This window comes from Corvus moneduloides, chromosome 11, assembly GCF_009650955.1.
Source record: "Corvus moneduloides isolate bCorMon1 chromosome 11, bCorMon1.pri, whole genome shotgun sequence".
In the NCBI taxonomy this organism is placed as follows: Eukaryota; Metazoa; Chordata; class Aves; order Passeriformes; family Corvidae; genus Corvus; species Corvus moneduloides.
Window position 1 is genome coordinate 12,001,872 of NC_045486.1, and position 18,759 is coordinate 12,020,630.

General features: G+C 41.5%; 1 protein-coding gene across 3 annotated transcripts in view; it reads right to left on the reverse strand.

Annotated features, from left to right (window-relative positions):
* The window catches only part of CHCHD6 (coiled-coil-helix-coiled-coil-helix domain containing 6), a 117,423-nt gene that overhangs the window by 69,490 nt on the left and 29,174 nt on the right, over window positions 1-18,759 (reverse strand). The window contains exons 5-6 of one of the 3 annotated variants that reach the window (XM_032120442.1): window positions 16,230-16,250; window positions 10,772-10,855 (exon numbers count right to left, since the gene is read on the reverse strand). The exons of 1 other annotated variant lie outside the window; for it this stretch is intronic. In XM_032120442.1, the coding sequence (XP_031976333.1) occupies window positions 10,772-10,855; window positions 16,230-16,250 (105 nt within the window). The remainder of the gene's footprint in view (window positions 1-10,771; window positions 10,856-16,229; window positions 16,251-18,759) is intronic. One more of the 3 variants, XM_032120443.1, reaches the window with a different exon arrangement.

An 18,759-nucleotide genomic window follows, 5' to 3' on the forward strand; every position in this document is an offset into this window, starting at 1 on the left:
AAAGCAGGTCTCACTTTTAACCCATTAACCAAAAATAGGAATAATTAGTTATTAACATTAAACCTGAAAAATCTCACAAAGCCTTGCTGCCAAGGCTTTTCAGGAACGTAAATGGAGGAATGTCACATGCATGGTGTGCCACACAGCCATAGACACAAACTAAATCTACTCAGAATTCAATCTCTAAACACAGTGTCTGACAGTAAAGAGTATTACACGCAAGCAACAACAGATCTTGAACTTGGCACTAAATGCAGAGGAAATAAAGGTAGGCTTAAAGTTCCAGGAGAAACATTTTGGTATAAGCATCCTTATTATCGGGTTTGTTGCTGTAGCTGATAAACTTTGTAACAAAAAGAGGCTTGGGAAACAGGGTTTGTTCTAAGTGGGTATTTTTTTCAGGCTCATGAAAAAAAAGTATCAGTATTTCACCTATATCTTGGACAAGACCAAGCAAAAGATTCAAGCCCTTCAACTGGGGACAGCCTGAGCTCAGACAACAGGAACACAAAGAAGGGACAGAACCATGCTTTTGCTGGGCAACAACAGGAGGGAATAAAAGCAAACACCACAAACACTTCAGACCTGGAGCTAAATCCCTCTCTCCACAGAGCAAATGAACACACAAACTTAAAACCCAGCACTGTCCTGTTTTCAGCTGGCAAGGACAAATGCTGTGTTCCTCCCCGGGATGCTCTGTGCCTCTCACAGAACAGCTAAGATACAGACAGCTAGGACACTATTATGGGGGATTTTTTTGTTCTTCCTGCAACAAACCCATGTCTCTTAACTGAAGGAAGAGTTATCTCAGTGCCACACGAATGAGTGATTAGCCATCAGGCAGTAATGGCTTTTTGCTGCTGTGAACGGAAGCTGCATCTCAACAAATGACCTAAAGGTGAAAGGTCTCGTACACTACATTTAATTCCCTAAACAGCCAAAGGAAATGCTGTGGTATACATAACTATTATGAAAAATGAGGTTAAAAAATGCATATACATGCTCAGACAGGCACACAATACAGCATTTTTACATGCCCATATGAGTCATCATCTCTGATCAAGAACCACAGTCCAGCCAGTTCAAAGCTTGCTGCATTTCAGGGCAAATTAGATGATTTCTGTGTACCGTCCAGTACACCATGAGACAGCCCTAGGGGAAAAAAAATCCACAACCCAGGCACTTCTCAATTGACCCAGGCATGCGAGCTCAAAGTAACCTTGCAGCTTGAAATTACGAAAGAAGGAATTTGGCTCCTGTTCAGAAGAATGGGGAGGGAGAAGAAAGGAGAAGGAATTAAGCTGGTTTTCTTATTAAAAGACTTGAAATGCAATAACTGGGAAGGAAAAGCTAGCTCTTCTCATAAAATAACCTAGTTATTACAAGTCTTCTCAAACCAGAGGCTTAGAGCTTTATCTCAGCTGCCACATTTTCTTCTCCCATCTCTTGCTCCTCTGTGGCCTCTTGGAGACGGGCACAGATTCAGCAGCCTCTCGGTGTGTCCTGGCTCTGTGGCCATTCCTCGCTGTTGCTATCCTCTGTGCAGGGCAACATCTTTTACCTGCTGGCCACTCCACTGCTGAACACCTGCCAGGACAACCTCTTCTCCACATTTGTCAGGGTTTGACTCCCAGACAGTTCTACTGCATATGAGATGCATGTTTACTGTTTTTAACAAAAACAAAACAAAATTTTGCCATTATTTCCTGTTTATTTACAATGGGGCTAAAATGCAAATGGGTGAGCCAGGAAATCTTCATTTGAGCAAAGGTGTTTAACAGCAAACTGTGACTGGGATCATCCTTGGGGCAGCAGAATGTATGGGCAAACCACCAATTAACCCCAAAACCAACCAAACAAAAACCCACCCCTCATCATTGCAGGATTAGATTCTGTGACAGGCAAAGCAAGTTTGCTGTGGCTGAAGACCTCATTGCAAGCCTGATGGTACACATCTATTTAAAAACATTGAACATGTTATTTACAAGCTACTTCTGAGTCACCCTGGTCTCGGGGGAACGTGCATTATATGTTCAAGAAATTGGAGTAGCTCTTTTATTTATGTTTCTTTAAAATGACTGGCAGATGGGGAAAAAACCTTCAGAGAAGTGGCCCCAGGCTGTCATGAAACATGTATTTAACACACCCACAGTAAACTACTAAACACTTCAGAAGGTACAGCCGCTGTAAACACAGAGTAGTTCCTTTTTAAAGTCTGATCTTTGGACTACTTAATTCAGCACAAATTTGAGATGTTATGGGGAGTCAATTTATAGAGTAATTATTAGCCATATTTTCCATTAACATGATGACAGCATATTCTGTAAGGGCAGAGACATAATTTTAAGGACCTTTGCAAAACAAACCCTGGTCTTGGCTTTATTTTTAAGTCACAATAGTAATGTATTTTTCCTGCTACATGTGGAAGGACCACTGTGAGCTGAAATAGCAATCTCAGATTCCCCAAAGTCAGGCTCTTATGCAAGTGAATTCCACACACAGGGCAGTTTAGTCTACCTGAACCAATTTCCAAGACTAAGTCTAAATCTGGAATATCCCAAGAGAAGCACAAGCTTCAATCATCGAAATCCCAGCAGACACACAGACTCCAGCCTAAGGTCTGGAACACATTTAATCAATTCACTGTGCTAACTCTCTACAGTTTCATAAAATAGCCAATACTGCAATAACAGGGCCAGAAATTAATTGTACACTGGTTGGTGAATTACACAGAAGTAACAGGCAGCACTGGTATTTATTGCAGCTGGGTGATGTAGTTGTTGTTGAGGTACAACTGCACCTCAGTAAAAACAGGTGAGAGACGGTTCGTGTGTGCACACCTGGGGGGGTGTGTGTGTGTGAGAGCTGCTTCCATTAGAAAAGCAGCACTGGTTTCACTGGTAACAGTGTTATCTATATAAATATAAATACACACATTTATAAATACCAATCCTGCTTATAAACAAGCATGTAAACAAAGAGGGAGGAATCAGAAACTTAAATTATTAGGCAATGAGAAAATGAACGAAATTAGGGGAAAATTGGGTTGAATAAAAAGTGCTGAGGAAAAGTATCAGAAATATTAGATAATGGGGAAAGCTCTCAGAAGTAAGACAAAAGAACCTCTTGTTTTGCTCTTTTCGGACTAGACTTGACAAATGCTCCAGTGTTGAGTTCTAACAAAGAGACAAGATCACATTCTAGGTCTTTTTGTTCTGCCTTTAACAAGTCTTCATAGTGATACACTGATGAGACCAGATACCAGATTGTTATCTAAATTCAGCTGCTAAATTCAGTGTTAAGACACTAAGTTCAAACCACACATTGCCACATTTATTTCACAAGTCGAGCCTGAGGATGGATTCCTCCAAGATGAAGCAGCCCATAAGCATCATTCTCTCCCTCTGCAAAGGTACTCTTAAATGCCAGAGAAACAAAATCCCTGTAAGGCTCTGACAGTTCACCCTTCAGCACACGGACTGCAAACGCATCTCTGCGCTAATCGTGCAGGCTGAGGAGGAAGCAAACACTTAGCTGCTGTTTGCATAGAGGCTGCTTGTAATTTGATGTAATGTACTGTACACCAGTCAACACATATTGAAGAGAGAACGTACACACTGCAGAGAAGGCAGAGAGGTTGTGCTGACATCTAACACGCTTTAGTTACCCTATTATAGATGTTCTTTGAGTTCATCAAATTACCAATCAATTTATCTGATCTCTAAAAGCTGTGTACTGAGGTATATTAACTACTGAGCTTCACAAGCTTTCAGCAAAAAAGCCATTAAATGGGTGAATTGAGCACAAGGTACTTGAAGTCAGTTTGTGTTGGCCAACAGCAACAAGGAAGGAACCTCTCCCTGCAGAAGGGGAGACTACAAGGAGCATTAGCCTCCTCTAGATGCTGTTCAGCCCTAATGGATACCCACAGAAAGCAGAAATCAGGGATGCTGCCCTCCCTCCTCCTCCCCCAGCATGACATTTAATGTCTGAGAAAAACTGCAAAGGAGGAGAGGATGGGAGGTTGGAACCGGTTCAGATGATGATTTCAGGTTTGTTCCCTTTTCAGTTTGTTCCCGTTCAAAAACTTAATTCACGCATAGGACAGGATCTACAATTCTCTAAACATCAAAGGCTGTGCCCTGGGAGACTGATAGAGCCACTGCCACCTCAGAGCAGCGTCCACACAGCCCCAGACAGGCAACCTGAGCGACTGGAAGCGATCTGAATGATTAGGATGGATCTTGTCAGCCTATTTCAGAAACTACACTGGGGATTATTCTTGTATTCAGAAGATTAAATCAACAGTTTGATGAACTGGGTGCTTTGCTGTACTGCTCTACTGGCCTGAGAGGCAAACTGCTTTTTTGGATTATAGATGTTGTAGGTTCAAAGAAAGCACTGGTGGTTTTGTGAGAGGAAGGGCTTGCAGGAAGGGCTGGGGATGAATAGAGAACTCAACAAATCAGATAAGAAAAGAAATTGAAATTGTGAAGATATTGTAAGGTTCGATTATGGAGATGGGGACAAGAAATCCTTCTGAAAGGGAAACACATTTTTTGAGACCAGAACTTCAATTCACACTAGCTGTCCTTCCTCCAGGTACCCACAGCACTGGATGGAGCAATAAGCTGATGGCTGGCAAGACTGTGACTGGAGGCAAACAAAGCAGCCCTTACACACATGGCAGTAGCTCACACACAGCCCCAAGACATTACAGGAGAAAGCAAATGGTGTCAGTGGCACCTGCCAGGACATATCAATCCATTTACCAAAGGGCACTGAATCTTTAACCCCTACTGAGAGGGCAGAGGGTTGGTTGAAGGTAACACCTGAACACAGCTTGTTTTTTCAAAGGCAGGTGAGTGACCCCTAGGTCTCATGGATACAGACAAGCCTGGCATCCCAGCTCAAGGAATGGATTTCTCATCCCCTTCGATAGAAATCCCCTGCTACCTCTGCCAGGTGATACCAGTTTGTGCAGTCCCACGGAGTCTGCTTTAAACTGATGATGAAGATCCAACATGAACGTATTGTTCTAGGAGGCTTTTTTTTTTTTTTTCACACTTCTATCACTTTTTCTCTGCAGAAATTTTTATTGAGACAAGTTACCAGCCATAAACCAGAAATGACAGTGGACTTGCATGTAAGGGTGACCTTGGCACACCAAAGTGGGAGACAGCTCCAAGAAGAAGGATCAAGGCCAATAAGAATAACAAACAAAAATAACTTTGCCTCCCATTCTTTACACATCCTAAATGCTTTACAAACATGAATTAAATGGGAAGAACAAGGGCAAAAAGAGATTAATTTAAACAAACCAAACAAGATGAATGCCACACACAAAATTACAAGATTTGTGAAGCCAAGCAGAGAAAAAGGTGCAGTCGACCTTATTAATAAAAAAGGTATGTATTCAACGCATTCCTTTCCCACTTGCACAAATACTTTACAGCTTATGAATACCTCTTGTGCTACTTACTGCTCTGAAAAAATACAAGCAGAAAAGCGTTGCATATTAATGCACCCACTGCTCACAGCAGTCCACAGCCGCCTAACAGGAGATAACATGGGAGCCAGAGCTTAAGAAAATCCAAACAAAGAAGAGGCATCATCTACAGCAAGGAGTTTCACTTTATCTTCCAAGATTACCTTCAGCCTTTCTCTGCTGTTTTACACTACTCCAAAGAGCTGCCCGTGTTTTTGTTGTAGTGTAGCACTGCCCTTAGCTCTTGTCAGGGTAAACTCAGCAAGAGGCCAAACAGCAAAAGGAGTCAAACAAATATTTACTTGGGAGAAGGTATACAACTAATATGCTAAGTGAAATCTCCTGGCATCTGAAGGGTCCCAGGAGAGACTGCATTTCTTTCTTACGATACTTTTTAAAGAATGTTTCTACCACTTGGAGAAAGCAGGACAAAGCATACAGAGAATCCCTAATAAAAATCCCAGTTTTGAGCAGTATATGTAGTAACTATTTACAACAAGCTCCCTCCATCTCCCTCCCTGCTTCTCAGTAACAAATAAATGCATGAAAAAATATCACCTTGAGCTTCTCAAATTGAGTGTTTCTAAGGTTCTCCCTATAGATTGTTAGGTCTAACTCTTATTCTTCCTACCCAGAGAAATACTACAGTACAAAACCTCGTTCAAAACAGTTGAGAGAAGACACACATTTTATGAAACAATTCAAATTACATGGATGAGATGTAAAATTACTCTAACAAGTCAGAGTTAGAAGTTTAACCACTTATAACAAATTAGTCAGGTCTCATTACTGGATTACTTATTGGAGATTAGACAGTCACACTGGAAACACAGGTGTGGAATGGAATGTCTGTATCACCAGCTCCAACCCTGCAATCACACATAGTCATATAAGAAACAGTCAGCTCAAAGGAGCTTTTCCCTCTAATTTTTCTGATTACCAAAATATTTCAGGCACTCCAAAACAAAAACATGCAAGTGACCCAAGAGACAGAAACACACAACTACAACAAACTGTCAGGGCTAGAGTGAGGACGACAAACAGTTTTACCAGTGTAATGATCCTCTGCAAGGAATTTGTTCAATAAAACTTGATTTTAAAAAAATCTCTAAGAAGTGTGCACCACACTGCATGCAGAACAAAGCCTACCATCCCTTCCCACACACATAACCCCTGACAAACTGATAATGAAGGGTGCAGCGGGAAGAATAATCCCAGCATTGGTATAATCCCAGTGCACCCACTGTACATATTCAAGTCTGCACTCAGAACAGCAGAATGCTGCCAGTGGCAGCAGTGTGTGGCATTCGCTCAACACAAGTCAGAAGTGCAAATCAAGTGTCAGGCACTACAAAGAAACAGAGAACCAAACAGCGATTCTGACACAGCTGCCACACATGTTCACGGTCCCCCTGCATCCCGAGCACACAATCCTGGCTCACAGCTCTCAGAGGATTAAACACATGAGGAGAAGTTCCAAAAATGACTAGCCAGGATGGTCAAAGCATTTGGGGCAAGTACCCCATAACCTTGCTTTGATCACTGAATAGGGCACAGTGGGTCATCTAGTACCATCTCCCTGTTCAAGCAGGGTCATCCCAGAGCACATGGCACAGGATTGTGTCCAGATGCTCCTTGACTGCCTCCAATGAAGGAGACTCCACAACCTCTTTTCCCATCAGTTCAGTTCTTACAGTTATCCCTGGAGATTCAGTCACAGTCAGGACCAGCATACTGAACTATATGGACCTTAGTGTGACACAGCACTGCTGCACTCACTGTCACATTTCTTCCAGTGCTTTAGTAGAAGATGCAGGGAAAACCCCAAAAGCTGAAACACTGAAATTATTTTTTCATACATGCCCTTTCCCGTGAAAATTTTAATAAGACTGTCTGGAGAAACTGAGTTTCTCAAGATCCGTTTGAAATAAGGTACACTCATAGTCCATCTCATGCAAAACTAAAGGCAAAGCCTTTTTAGCATTTTTATAGCTTTACTGTTTCACAACACTTTGCCCTTCCATTATAAGCTATTCCATCATATAGATGGAATAACTGAGATAGATAGATGGACTAAATAATTGTTTCAAACTCCCAAAAGAGAAACGGCTATTAGAAAATGAGCAGGTTTTTCCTTCCAATTCTGTGCTCTGTCCAGTAGATTACAGTACTCTTTCAGAGATTACAAAATAAAAGGATAATGTATTCACACAATCTGCTGCATTCAGGGGAACTACTGAGTTCAATTCTGGTCAATACCTCTCAAAGACAGAGCTGCTAGGGGGAAAGTGCCAAAAGACAAACAAGTAGAATGAGAAACCTGGAAAAAGCCATTCACACAAGCAGAGGCTGAAAAGGTAAGGACTGCTCAGCTTCATGGGAAGGTAAAAGAGGGAACAGAAGTCTGCAGATAATAAATAATGAAGAAAATTTCCTTTATCTCTTTCACATAAAGGATATTAAATGCAAAAAAATATTTGAAACTGATAACAGAGAACTTACAGAGTATATAAGTTAACCGATGTTGGAGGCACAGAGCTAAACAGGGCTACAGGAAAAATGCCTGAGATGCATAGAAGAACAATGGCACTAATCCAACTTTCAGTGAATAAAAATACTGAATGGAAATAAACTCTTGTGCAGCAGGGCATGTGTCTTGCTCCAACTGACAACATTTAGGAAGACTCTTCACAAAGCTGCTCTCCAGAAGTTTTCTTTGTGGCTTTGTTTTGGTGAGGTTTTTTCTTCTTCTTCCTTCAAAGCCTTTGCAAACTGACCACTGTCAGAAGAAACAGGACAGTCTCTCTGTTTGATTCACTGAGCAGCTCTCATGTTGCAAGGAGTATGTAACACAATTACTTTTACCATCCTACTGTGAAGGTACTGGGTTTTTAACATCAACAGTTCAAAACATCCTTCAAAAATATGTCTCTAAGTCTCATACTGCTGAATTCTGTTATCATGCAGAAGTGGAGACAAAACCAACCTGGACACAGCAGGGGAGGAGAGAGGGGAATTCCTGATAGCCTGATCCTTAAAAGGAGAAATTTCAGCTTGCTAACTCCACACTGAGCCATCATATTCATTCACTCACTGCCAAACACCTCTGAACTACCAATGACCACACTTCAAGTGACCATCCCCTCTTAAAACAGCAGAGAAAGCAAAATTCTATTTCAGAGCTCTCCCCCACCATCCCCTTACTGAGAGCTTTTTTCTAATATAGACACACATATACACAGATATATAAAAATATATCTAAGCCTGAGTTGGAAAGCTTTAGCACAGTGGAAAGAAAAATAAATATATAAATAAATAAATAAATAAATGTCACGGTCTGCGTGTATTCCACAAATAAAAGCAGAATTATATAAAAGCAACAGCTAATAAAAAAGATTTTTCTGTGCTGCATTTTCCATCTTTCCAACCATTATAGGAACAAAATTATCCACAGAGAAGATCAAAAACCTTTTTCAAAACTAATACAATTAAGCTTTATTACACTGTTTCAAGTACATTTCTCTCCTTGCCCTTCTAGCCCCCACCACCTCCCACTCCAATCCAGACTACCGGTTGGAGGCATTCCTCTATTTTATTACCAGCAAAATGCTAGTGTTTAAGGGTCAGAAACTATCCAGTGTTTCAAGAGAGGAAAGAAAACCTGTTCTTTTTATCTACTTGCTTTTGTACATATAACAACTAGAAGATAGTTTCTCTGTAGCTCTGCAGATTGAATAGGACTATGGGCAGCCCACCTTACTCCCCCGAGAAGATCTTGTGCTAAAATATCCATCACATTGTTTACAAAGGTGTCCCTGTAGCAAGGAACATGGACTTGAAAACACAAACTACAACAAAAGATTTCAAAAAGAGGACAATGAAGGCTGGACACAAACTTCTCCCCACTCCACTGTCCATAAAGGACAGACACACAGGTTTTCCCTGTAATTTCCGCTTCATGAAACCAGATCCAGAGAGAAGAATATAATAGAAGCACTCAGCATGGGACCAAGAAATTGCAAAAATTCCCTTTGCACATGAACATATGGACAACTGTGATAATTAGAACGATAGCTGCTAGATTGTTTGCAATTTCACTGAACAATCCCCATTATCTAGAAATAGAATTTAAAATACGAATGCAACACTGAGTGGTAGTTTTAATAGTTTCTTTTTAATGAATTGTACAGATTTAAGTGTTGCAAAATTGTATCATGTGAATTTGCTCACAGGCACGTTTTACCGTTGATGGCTTAAAAAAATGCAGCGTGGACAATCCTACAGTAGCAGGGAATGAAAAAAGGAATAGATATGCCAACAGCTTCCTACAGTTTCTATAATCTACAATTTTCCCATGTTCCATACTCACCATCCTGCTACACGTTGGTAGTAAAACTGATTGATTTCTCAGTCTCTTTACAACCCATCCTTTTCATTGTTTGCATTTCTTTTTAGTCACCTAACACAACTACAAGTCGAATGTATGCAACTCCCTGTCAGGAGGTCTAATTGCTTCAAATTGGAGAAGATTATTCTCCACATTTATTAAAAAATAAAGACTACTTATAACATTATTTCATTTTGCCAGGAAGTGAAGAACACATTAGTTCATAAGGAACAGCATGGCTGCTCCTATTTTTATGGCATCAATTTTTAAAAACTCATCATGGTAAACAATTAAACAGAGAAGCAAATCCCACGTTCAGGGGAGAGATTCAAATCCCTAAATGGATTTTCAAAGGTCATTTCAGGCTTAAAAGATGCTTGACAGTGTCTCTTTAAATCATGTTCATTTCAAAGGCTTATCCAGCAAGAAGCAGGCAGTGTACTGCAGCACCACTCTTTGAACTGTTTGGCTCCCCAGAGAAAAATTAATAATACAACTTTAATTCATGTTTATAGCAAGATTTATGTTGTGGTGGTAGATTTTTTTTATTTAGGAAAGGATTTCTAACAAAAGGAATAAAAAACAGGGCACTTGTTTTTCTTTCAATTTAGCTTTCACCTAAATCCCATGGTGAAAAAGATAATGGAGTTTGAACTACCAGAAATCTTTTTTTAAAAATCATCCAGTTAAAAAACCCTTTATCTTTCAAATGCAAGTTGCTCAAAAAATTTGTACAGCTTTTCTATCACATAAGGGGTGGGGGGCAAATCAGATATTGGGAGCTGCCAGTTCTAGGTTGCAGCACAACACCTCTTGGTTCTCTATCATTTGGATCCACACAGATCCGTGTCCTACCCCTGTGGGGCCAGAAATAAAGACAAAAATCTCGGCCTTACCTTCTTCTCAATGCGGGCCAACTGCTCTTTATAGAAGGCCTCCTGTCGCCTCAACTCTGCCTCCCTGCCTTGCAGCTCCACAGCCTGGGAAGGACAACAAAACAGCATCACTAGAAGAAGAAATTAAAAATAAATGTAGTGCAAGGAAAGCACATGGGATGCAGACTGGAAGGAACTAAAAAAAAACCACTGCTCAGGACTCGTGCATGGGATCCCCCTCAGTGGAACTACAAACCTTAAGAACTGCAGCTCATTTTGGGTTATCCCCTGACATTTGAAATGCTCTTATTAACATAATACTTGAACTCAAAACCTTGATTTTACTACTTCTTACTAAATGAAAACATATAATCATAGAAAGGTGACACTTTCCCATTCCCTTTTTCAGAACTCCATCTTATCCATGTCTTTGTTTTTCCATGAATCATGACAGTAATTACTCAAATGTTCTTCACCTTACCTTAAAAAAACCAAACCAAATCCCCTCAAATCCTCCTCTTTATAATCTCCTGCCCCTTGGAGTGTCCAAAAGCTTCTAAGGATTAAATACTTCCCCTACAACAGACATACATAGGACTATCCAAGATAATTAAGTACTCTCTCCACATGCTCTCTGTGCATTCCCCATCAGCACCCTCAAAGCTCCTCTGGCTGGTGCTGCAGACTCAGAGGGAAGATGGGTGTCAGAGAATTTCTCTTCTATCTTCCAAAGTATAAGCATGACACTTTCAAAACAGTAAATCTGGTATTCATCAGCTAAACAGTGCTCAATTAAAAAGTCTGTGTGGGTACAGCAACAGCTGTAGCCTTCTAGCTCCTTACAGCCAGCACCACTTCATTATATTCCCATCCCTAAACTGAACTAGCATTAAGAAAACATGACATTGATGGAACTGAATCAAACTTTTGAAGTTTAAAAATATCAAGCAACAACAGCAAGAAAAGATGGCACTTGTTCTTCATCCCCCATCCTACCTCAAAATCTCTGGGGCCACATAAGTTATCAGCAGGCAGACGACCTTTCAAAACCCAGAATGATTAGCCTGCTTAACATGGACACAAATCCTGCCAGTCCATAGCATCCCAGCAGCATTGCTCTTAACTTCTAATGATGGTACAACCACAGAAAATGCTGGTCCAACATGATTAAGCAGCTGGGACAGAAATATTCCCGTGGGCTCAGACCTGTCATTTTACGGCCAAAAGCCATTGCTAACAAGAAAAATTACATCTGAAAGCAAGTTGCTGTGCATGTCCTTCTTTCTGCTCCCCTGCTGATGGAAATACAGTGGTATAATAGGGCTTAGAAGAGATTTTAATCTAGGCAGTGAGGGTGGTTGCTAAGCAAGCAAGAAAAGGAGTATATGAAATAGGAAGGTTGTAGGGGTGTGGTGGTGGTGTGGGTTTCTTTGTTTGTTTTTAAAGAAATATTTTGGTTTCCATGTTTGCTATCCCAGAAAACAGGACCAGGATAAGGCACAAGCAGTAGAGACTCATATCTAAATCCTCTCTCTCTCAAAGGCACTTGATTAAAAGCAAAATCTCTGGCTTTGCTTTAACCTATAGCTGTTATACTACTTCCCACCTGCAAACCAGCTGGAATATGACGGGGAGAGGGATGAGAATGAGCTGCCCCATACATGCAGCCTGACAAAAGAGATATCACAGCTACAATAGGGACACTGATGGGTACTCTGTAAGTGCCAAAACTATAACCATTTTCTTGTAAGAGAACAATAGCTGTCCCTCCGAACCAATCTTCTACACAGAAAAGGACTAAGCCATTTCAAATATAATGAAACAGATGTAAGAAAGTGGGGTGGTCTGGTGGATGACCAAAGGACTCCGATTCCCCTGCAGTTTTCTGCATAACATCCATAAAATTGGACTACTCCACAAGTGACTTGTACTTCCTTAAGGAGAAAATAAATATGGAAGAGAAAGAAGAGTAAGACAGGACTGACCCCTCTGCATGATTCAGATGGACGGTGCATCATATGATGGAAGAAGAAAAGAAAAAAAAGAGATTAAAATAATGGATTCTTATAAACTTATGAAAGCTTCTGTTTAATCAAAATAATTATGTATCAGTGCCAGTCTCCTGGGATAGGGAATATTCTGGAAGCACAAAATCAATGCATGTAACAATACCGGTGTGCAAGAGGCTTTATTCTATTTCTGGCAAGACATGGATCACAAGCCCACATACTCACTCAACTTTTCAACCTGTGAGTTTGCCTGACCTCATTCACCAAGAAATCCAGCACACTTATCCTTACAACCCCCCTGGAGGGAACACAATCCAAATACCTAATCTCTCAAGCAGGGTGCTGAGATGCAAACACAGTAGGGGAGTGTGCTGCTCTGCACAAGGACGACCCATGGACTGCCAAGCTGACCTCACTGGAGCTGGAATGCCCCCAGTGAATAATTCCTCCACACCAATGCACCCTGCAGCAGACACACATTCTGTTAGTCACTTCCCCAGGGTCTTGCAAAACCAAGGTCAAAGAACCAAAACCGAATCTCCCAACTGCAGACTACAACCTCAGAGTACTCCCCATTCTTCCCCCTAAGTAATTTCTCCCATATTATCCCCCATTGTCCCACTTATCACCCATAATGTATGATGAACTAGGGATAACAGACAAACCTTGTACTTGCAACACAAACATATTTTCAATGCCTTGCTTGTTTTCAAGAGCTGCTGCTGTTTCAGTGCATTGAAGTATGCAGAGAAACACTCTATTTGTGACAGATCTGCTTCAAAGTTGCTTTCTGTTTCCCTCTATCCCCAGCTGTTATTACTAAAAACTTTAGTACACGTTATGATGATGTTTGAAGTATGAACGGTATAGTAGAGCATGTGTCATTTGAAACATTCACTGTTCCAAACTGGGTTAGGCAACCAGGGACATTTTGAATGAATATAGGATATTTATTAAGAGTTCCTCTAGTCCTGCTGGTTATTCCCTACCTGAAGTCAGAAGCCTGTGATGTCCCAGACAGAACTGGCTGCTATGGAGATGATTAAAATTTCACAGGGGATTGAGATTCCAAGTACCAAACAAAGCTTCAACACACTTTTCAGAAAAAGGCCTTTAGAACTAAAGAAAGAAGGAGAAGGAAAAACATGCATGATAACACTGATTTGAAAATCAGATATCAGAAAGCTGCATTTCACTTCCACGCTGCAGAACAACAGTGGAGCTTGAACATACTGTGCAAGAGGTGACCAAAGCCCAGAGATGACATCTAAGATGTGTAGAACACAGATAGTGTGATGTCCAAGAAGCATGAACACAGAAACAAAACAGAGACAGGGGAAAAAAGCTATAGAACACAGGAATGCACCCAAAACTTAGAAAGGGGGATGTATTTATAGAAGAACATGTATGCAATTGGCCATTGCCCTCTGTACAAAAGCTAGGTATAAGATATATTCAAGAAATGCTCAAGAATCCCCTGTGATGGTGTCAGAATTCACAAGCATTGCATTCTTACAAAAGGACAGTGAAGGCGTACTACCAACATGCTGCTACAGCTTCCATGGGCATGGATCCACGGACCAGTTGGGTGCTCTTTCAAATTCTTCTTCTGTTTTATCTTTACACTTTTTCTGCAGCCCAAGGTTTTGCAGGTTATCTCAGTGCTGCTCTGAACAGTGACAAAGAGCCAGGGCAGAGTTATGTGTGATTCTCTGCCTCCTTCTCCCCCTTTATCAAGTAACCCATTTAGAAACAAACTGTGCAAGCACATTTCTAAAGCTATACATTATATACTGGCTCAACTAAAGGATTCAAGCACTGGCCTGCTAGCTGACAGACAGGCCAAAAGAAATATTTTACAAGCTCCTAATTGAGGTAATGAAATATTATTGGTTCATTCTCTATGAACAAAGCCAGACAATCTCAGCCTTGTCCTGAACTGACACCAACATGCCACACATCAGACTGTGCAACTGATCTAGAGCTCAGTTTCACTCTAACTATAACCATTCCCAAATTAGCTTTGGCTTTGCCCCCCACAAAATATCACCAGATTTTTATTATTTTTAATCACAGTCCCACCCCATCACCTAGTTAAACACGAAAACTAGGGAGGAAATCTGTTTGAAAAAAAAAAAAAGGGCTTCTTGGCAGGGTCAGATGATAGTAAGGAATGTAGCACTCAGGAATAAAGTGCAGTGTTAGCACAGCCCACAGCTGACAGCTACCATCAGGCTGTCTCTCTCCTCAATACTGTTTGGGTTCTGCAATTTGAGAAGAGGATATGGAGAAGACTCTACTGGAGGACAAAAATCCCAAAAACTTTCTCTCTGCAAAGGGCAACTCAAGCTAGAAGGAAAGGTCCAAACCTCAGCCTATAAAGAACTTCCCAAAAGGCAAGTCACAGCATTTGGCAAGACTACTGCAAAAATATTTATCTTCTTGGCAAAGCACTTCCACCACTCACAGACAAACTAGCAAGATGATGCCTAGATAATCAGTCAGAAGCAATCCAGGGAAATACGCTACAAGGATAAAGGAAAGGTTCTGCAGTCTATCAAATGCCTAGTTTCTACATCATCCTGTCTCTGCTGAGAGGAGTTATCAGCTTCCCTAAAAGGTAAGCAGTTACATCTCTGCAGCAGCACAGCAGAGATGTTATGGCTGGGCACCTCAGCTTGCCACACTTCACAACTGCAAATTCTAATACCTCATGCTTTCCCAAGTCTCTTCCAGTCCTGGTAGCAGTCCAGGTGGCAGGGGAGAAAAACAAATGCTATTAAGGACTCCAAGATGAGAAGATGGAATTGATAGCAATTCACTAAAGATCAGAGCTAACTCCAAAATTAGCTGGCTGGCATGTTCCTGGCCAAGTCTAAAGGGAATGGCAGAGCTGAAAGGGCAGCACTGAAATAGTAAGAGGCAATTTGTGTACTTCATGCCCAAGACTGAATAGCAGAACTTTACAGGGAGGCTTGTACCAGGCAAGTAGCCATGGGAGAGCCTTGACTCAGCCTCCACTAGCATCAGCAGAAATATCACCATTACCGAGGAGCTGCCTGCAATCGCTATTCCAGACACACAAGGCCTACAAAATCACTGGCTTTTTGTCCTACCTCTCATTCTGTTGAAGGCAGGTGACCAGGTTCTATTTTAGAAACCAGATGCAACTCATAGCCTTAAAAAGCAATACTGGTATAACCTTCATTTCCTCCTGTTTCTGCTACTCTCTTAGCCAACAATACACATCACCAGATCAAGTTTGGTTTCAGCAGCTGTAAGCTACACAAAAGGAACCAGTGAAAATCTTTATGGAGGAAATAATATGCAATTTTCTAGCTGAACACCTTTTAAAATGTAATGACAGAAAATAAAATCCTGCATCTGTGCTCAGCAATAACAATCCGTACGCGCGCAGTAACAACATGACACTTGGAATAAGCAAGATCCAGACAAAAAAGAGAGCTTACCCAGGCGTCCAAATCCACAGGCTTGGAAAAAAAGAGAGCGCAAGATAGAAAGGAAGGGAAAGAGCAGAAAAAGAGAACTCGGTGATTTATGGAGGCCGCCTGCTGCTGTGCAATATAGCTTTTAGGATGACAAGTTTAGAAAAGTTCCTTTAAAATGACAAGCATCTTAAGCAAGGCAGTGCTGTCCCCTGTTGGGAACTGTGCTGTTAAAGCAAAACAAAAGCACATGCACCCCCTAAACCAAAACCAAAGCAAAGCCCCCACAGCCTCCTGCGGGACCCCCATCTAGGGCGGGAGCTAAGCAAAGGCAGCTGGGAAACAGCCAGTTCCAGGGAGCCATGCGAGGTGCTGCACAATGTTAGAGATGCTGATACACAACATGCACCAGTGAACGTGGCAATGCTGGGCAGACTCAAAAGGAGGTGGTCAACAACTGTGCTGCTTCCAATTACATGCCAAGAACATGAAATCTCTTAAAGGGTGTTTTTGAATGCACAAGCTGACCTACGTTGCAAGTCATCTTCCAAGGACAATTTCAAAGAGTGATTCCTAACAGAAAGCCGGTTGACTGATTAGATTCCCAACCAGATTCCCCTTCACAGGCAACTGAAAATCTCTTCAGGGCACAGTCCAAACCTCTGTCAAAGCCAAGCTGCCTCCACCCGCACCTTCTTTTGTCCACAAGCCTATTTAAGTGTGCAGAGAACCAGATAAAACAGGTTGCAGTATTGCCTCTTCTTCACTTGTTACTACTTTTTACTTACACAGTAACCCAGCAGCAGCAAAGCGAGTACAAGATGATAAACATTTCATGCCCATAACCACCTCCTTTTGAAGCCAAGGCATTTATGAGGCAGGCACAGCTCTCATTTGCTGTCAAGGGCTGCAAGTGTTCCCTGCCTCTCAGGGCTACCTTCAATCAGCAGCACATTGGCTAAGCAGGAACTTCAGAATGGCTGGCCTTTTTTATTATGATTATTTATTTGAGGGGAGTTGACAGGGCACAAGGAACTTTCCTCCTGGTCATAGTTCACTGCTAGAGGGAGCAGACGGTGGAAGGTAATATTTTTATGGGATCTGCCATCATTTTAATGGCAGAGAGTGACTACTTCAGGCAACTGAGGGATGATGTGTCATCAGATATGTGTGTCGTCCATCCTCATCCTTTGCAACAGCTCAGAGGGCTGGAACTGAACATCTACATTTCAGCTGAGGGAAGCCAATTCCACCCTTTCTGCAGACAGGTTTGACATAGCAGCATCGAGTCCTTGGCCAAACAAACCAATACACAACAGGTGTTTACTGGTCATCACTGACCAATCTTGACAGAAGCCTGATTTGAATAACATTTTTCTTCCTGATGATTTTTACAGTCAGGACAGATGCACTTCGTTTTGTTCTCACATTTTAGCAATTGCAAGTCTGTCCATCCTCAGCAGATGGACAGGAGGAACACAGCACTCTTCATGGTGCCTGCTATTATTCCAGCAGGTAGGTCATGCACACCACTAACTCTTTACTGGATGCACCTCTGTCATCCTTGAGTGCCTGAGCCGTGAACTGACACATTCCTGGTGGACAAACACTTGCATGACAAAATAAACACAAGGTACTTACTCAGTGGCACTGGACAGGGGCTGAGAAGAGAGAGCAAGGAGAAGGAACCAGCCCTATCACCAATATGCGCCCCAAACGATACAACGCACAGCAGCAGAATTAGGGTTTTAGAGAATGTAACACTGTTACTAATCACAGAGCATCTCTTCTGCAGGCACTGCCAAAGCCTCTAATTCTGTCAACCTTCAGAAGAGGGGAAAATTATTACTCCAAGAATAGGAATAGATACACTTAACTGAATGGAAACAAGAAAATTAAAATGGGTAAACACAGTAGGACATATTGCTGCATTGGAAAAAAAACCCTGACTAAATAAAATACACTAATAAAATAATACAAAAAGGAAAACTGAAGAGGGCTACTGGTTTAAGTTTTGCTAACTTCCAAGCATGTGCCAAGATCTCTTTGCAGACCTGCATTTACCAGTTTTGATAACAAGAGACACAGCCTGTCCATTTATATTTTCAAAGTCTAAGCAATCTGTTTAAGAAATGAGCAGTATCTGGTTTCCTTGCTCCCTAAGTGAGCTTCATTTCCAACTCCCAGATGGCAGCTCATGAGTTTTATAATTCCAGCCCTGGGATACAAGTCATCTTTCAACACCCTTGGTCGATACTTCTGGACTCTTCTGCTGAAAATGGTTTTTTTCTCTTCCAGGTAACCCACTGGACAGCAACCACAGGAACAAGAATAAATACTGTACTTAATCGTTTGAGGTCAAAACCCAATCAAGATATTCCTTCTAACTGTATCAGAAGCAAAAGGTCATAGAAACAGGATCTCAGGCCAAACCAGCAACCTCTGTCCTAGGGATTCATACAGGCACTTGGAGAAGACACTGGCTGGATATGGGAACTATGTGAGTAATACATCTGTGCTTCTGAAAATTTCACATCTGAGCATTCATTATACA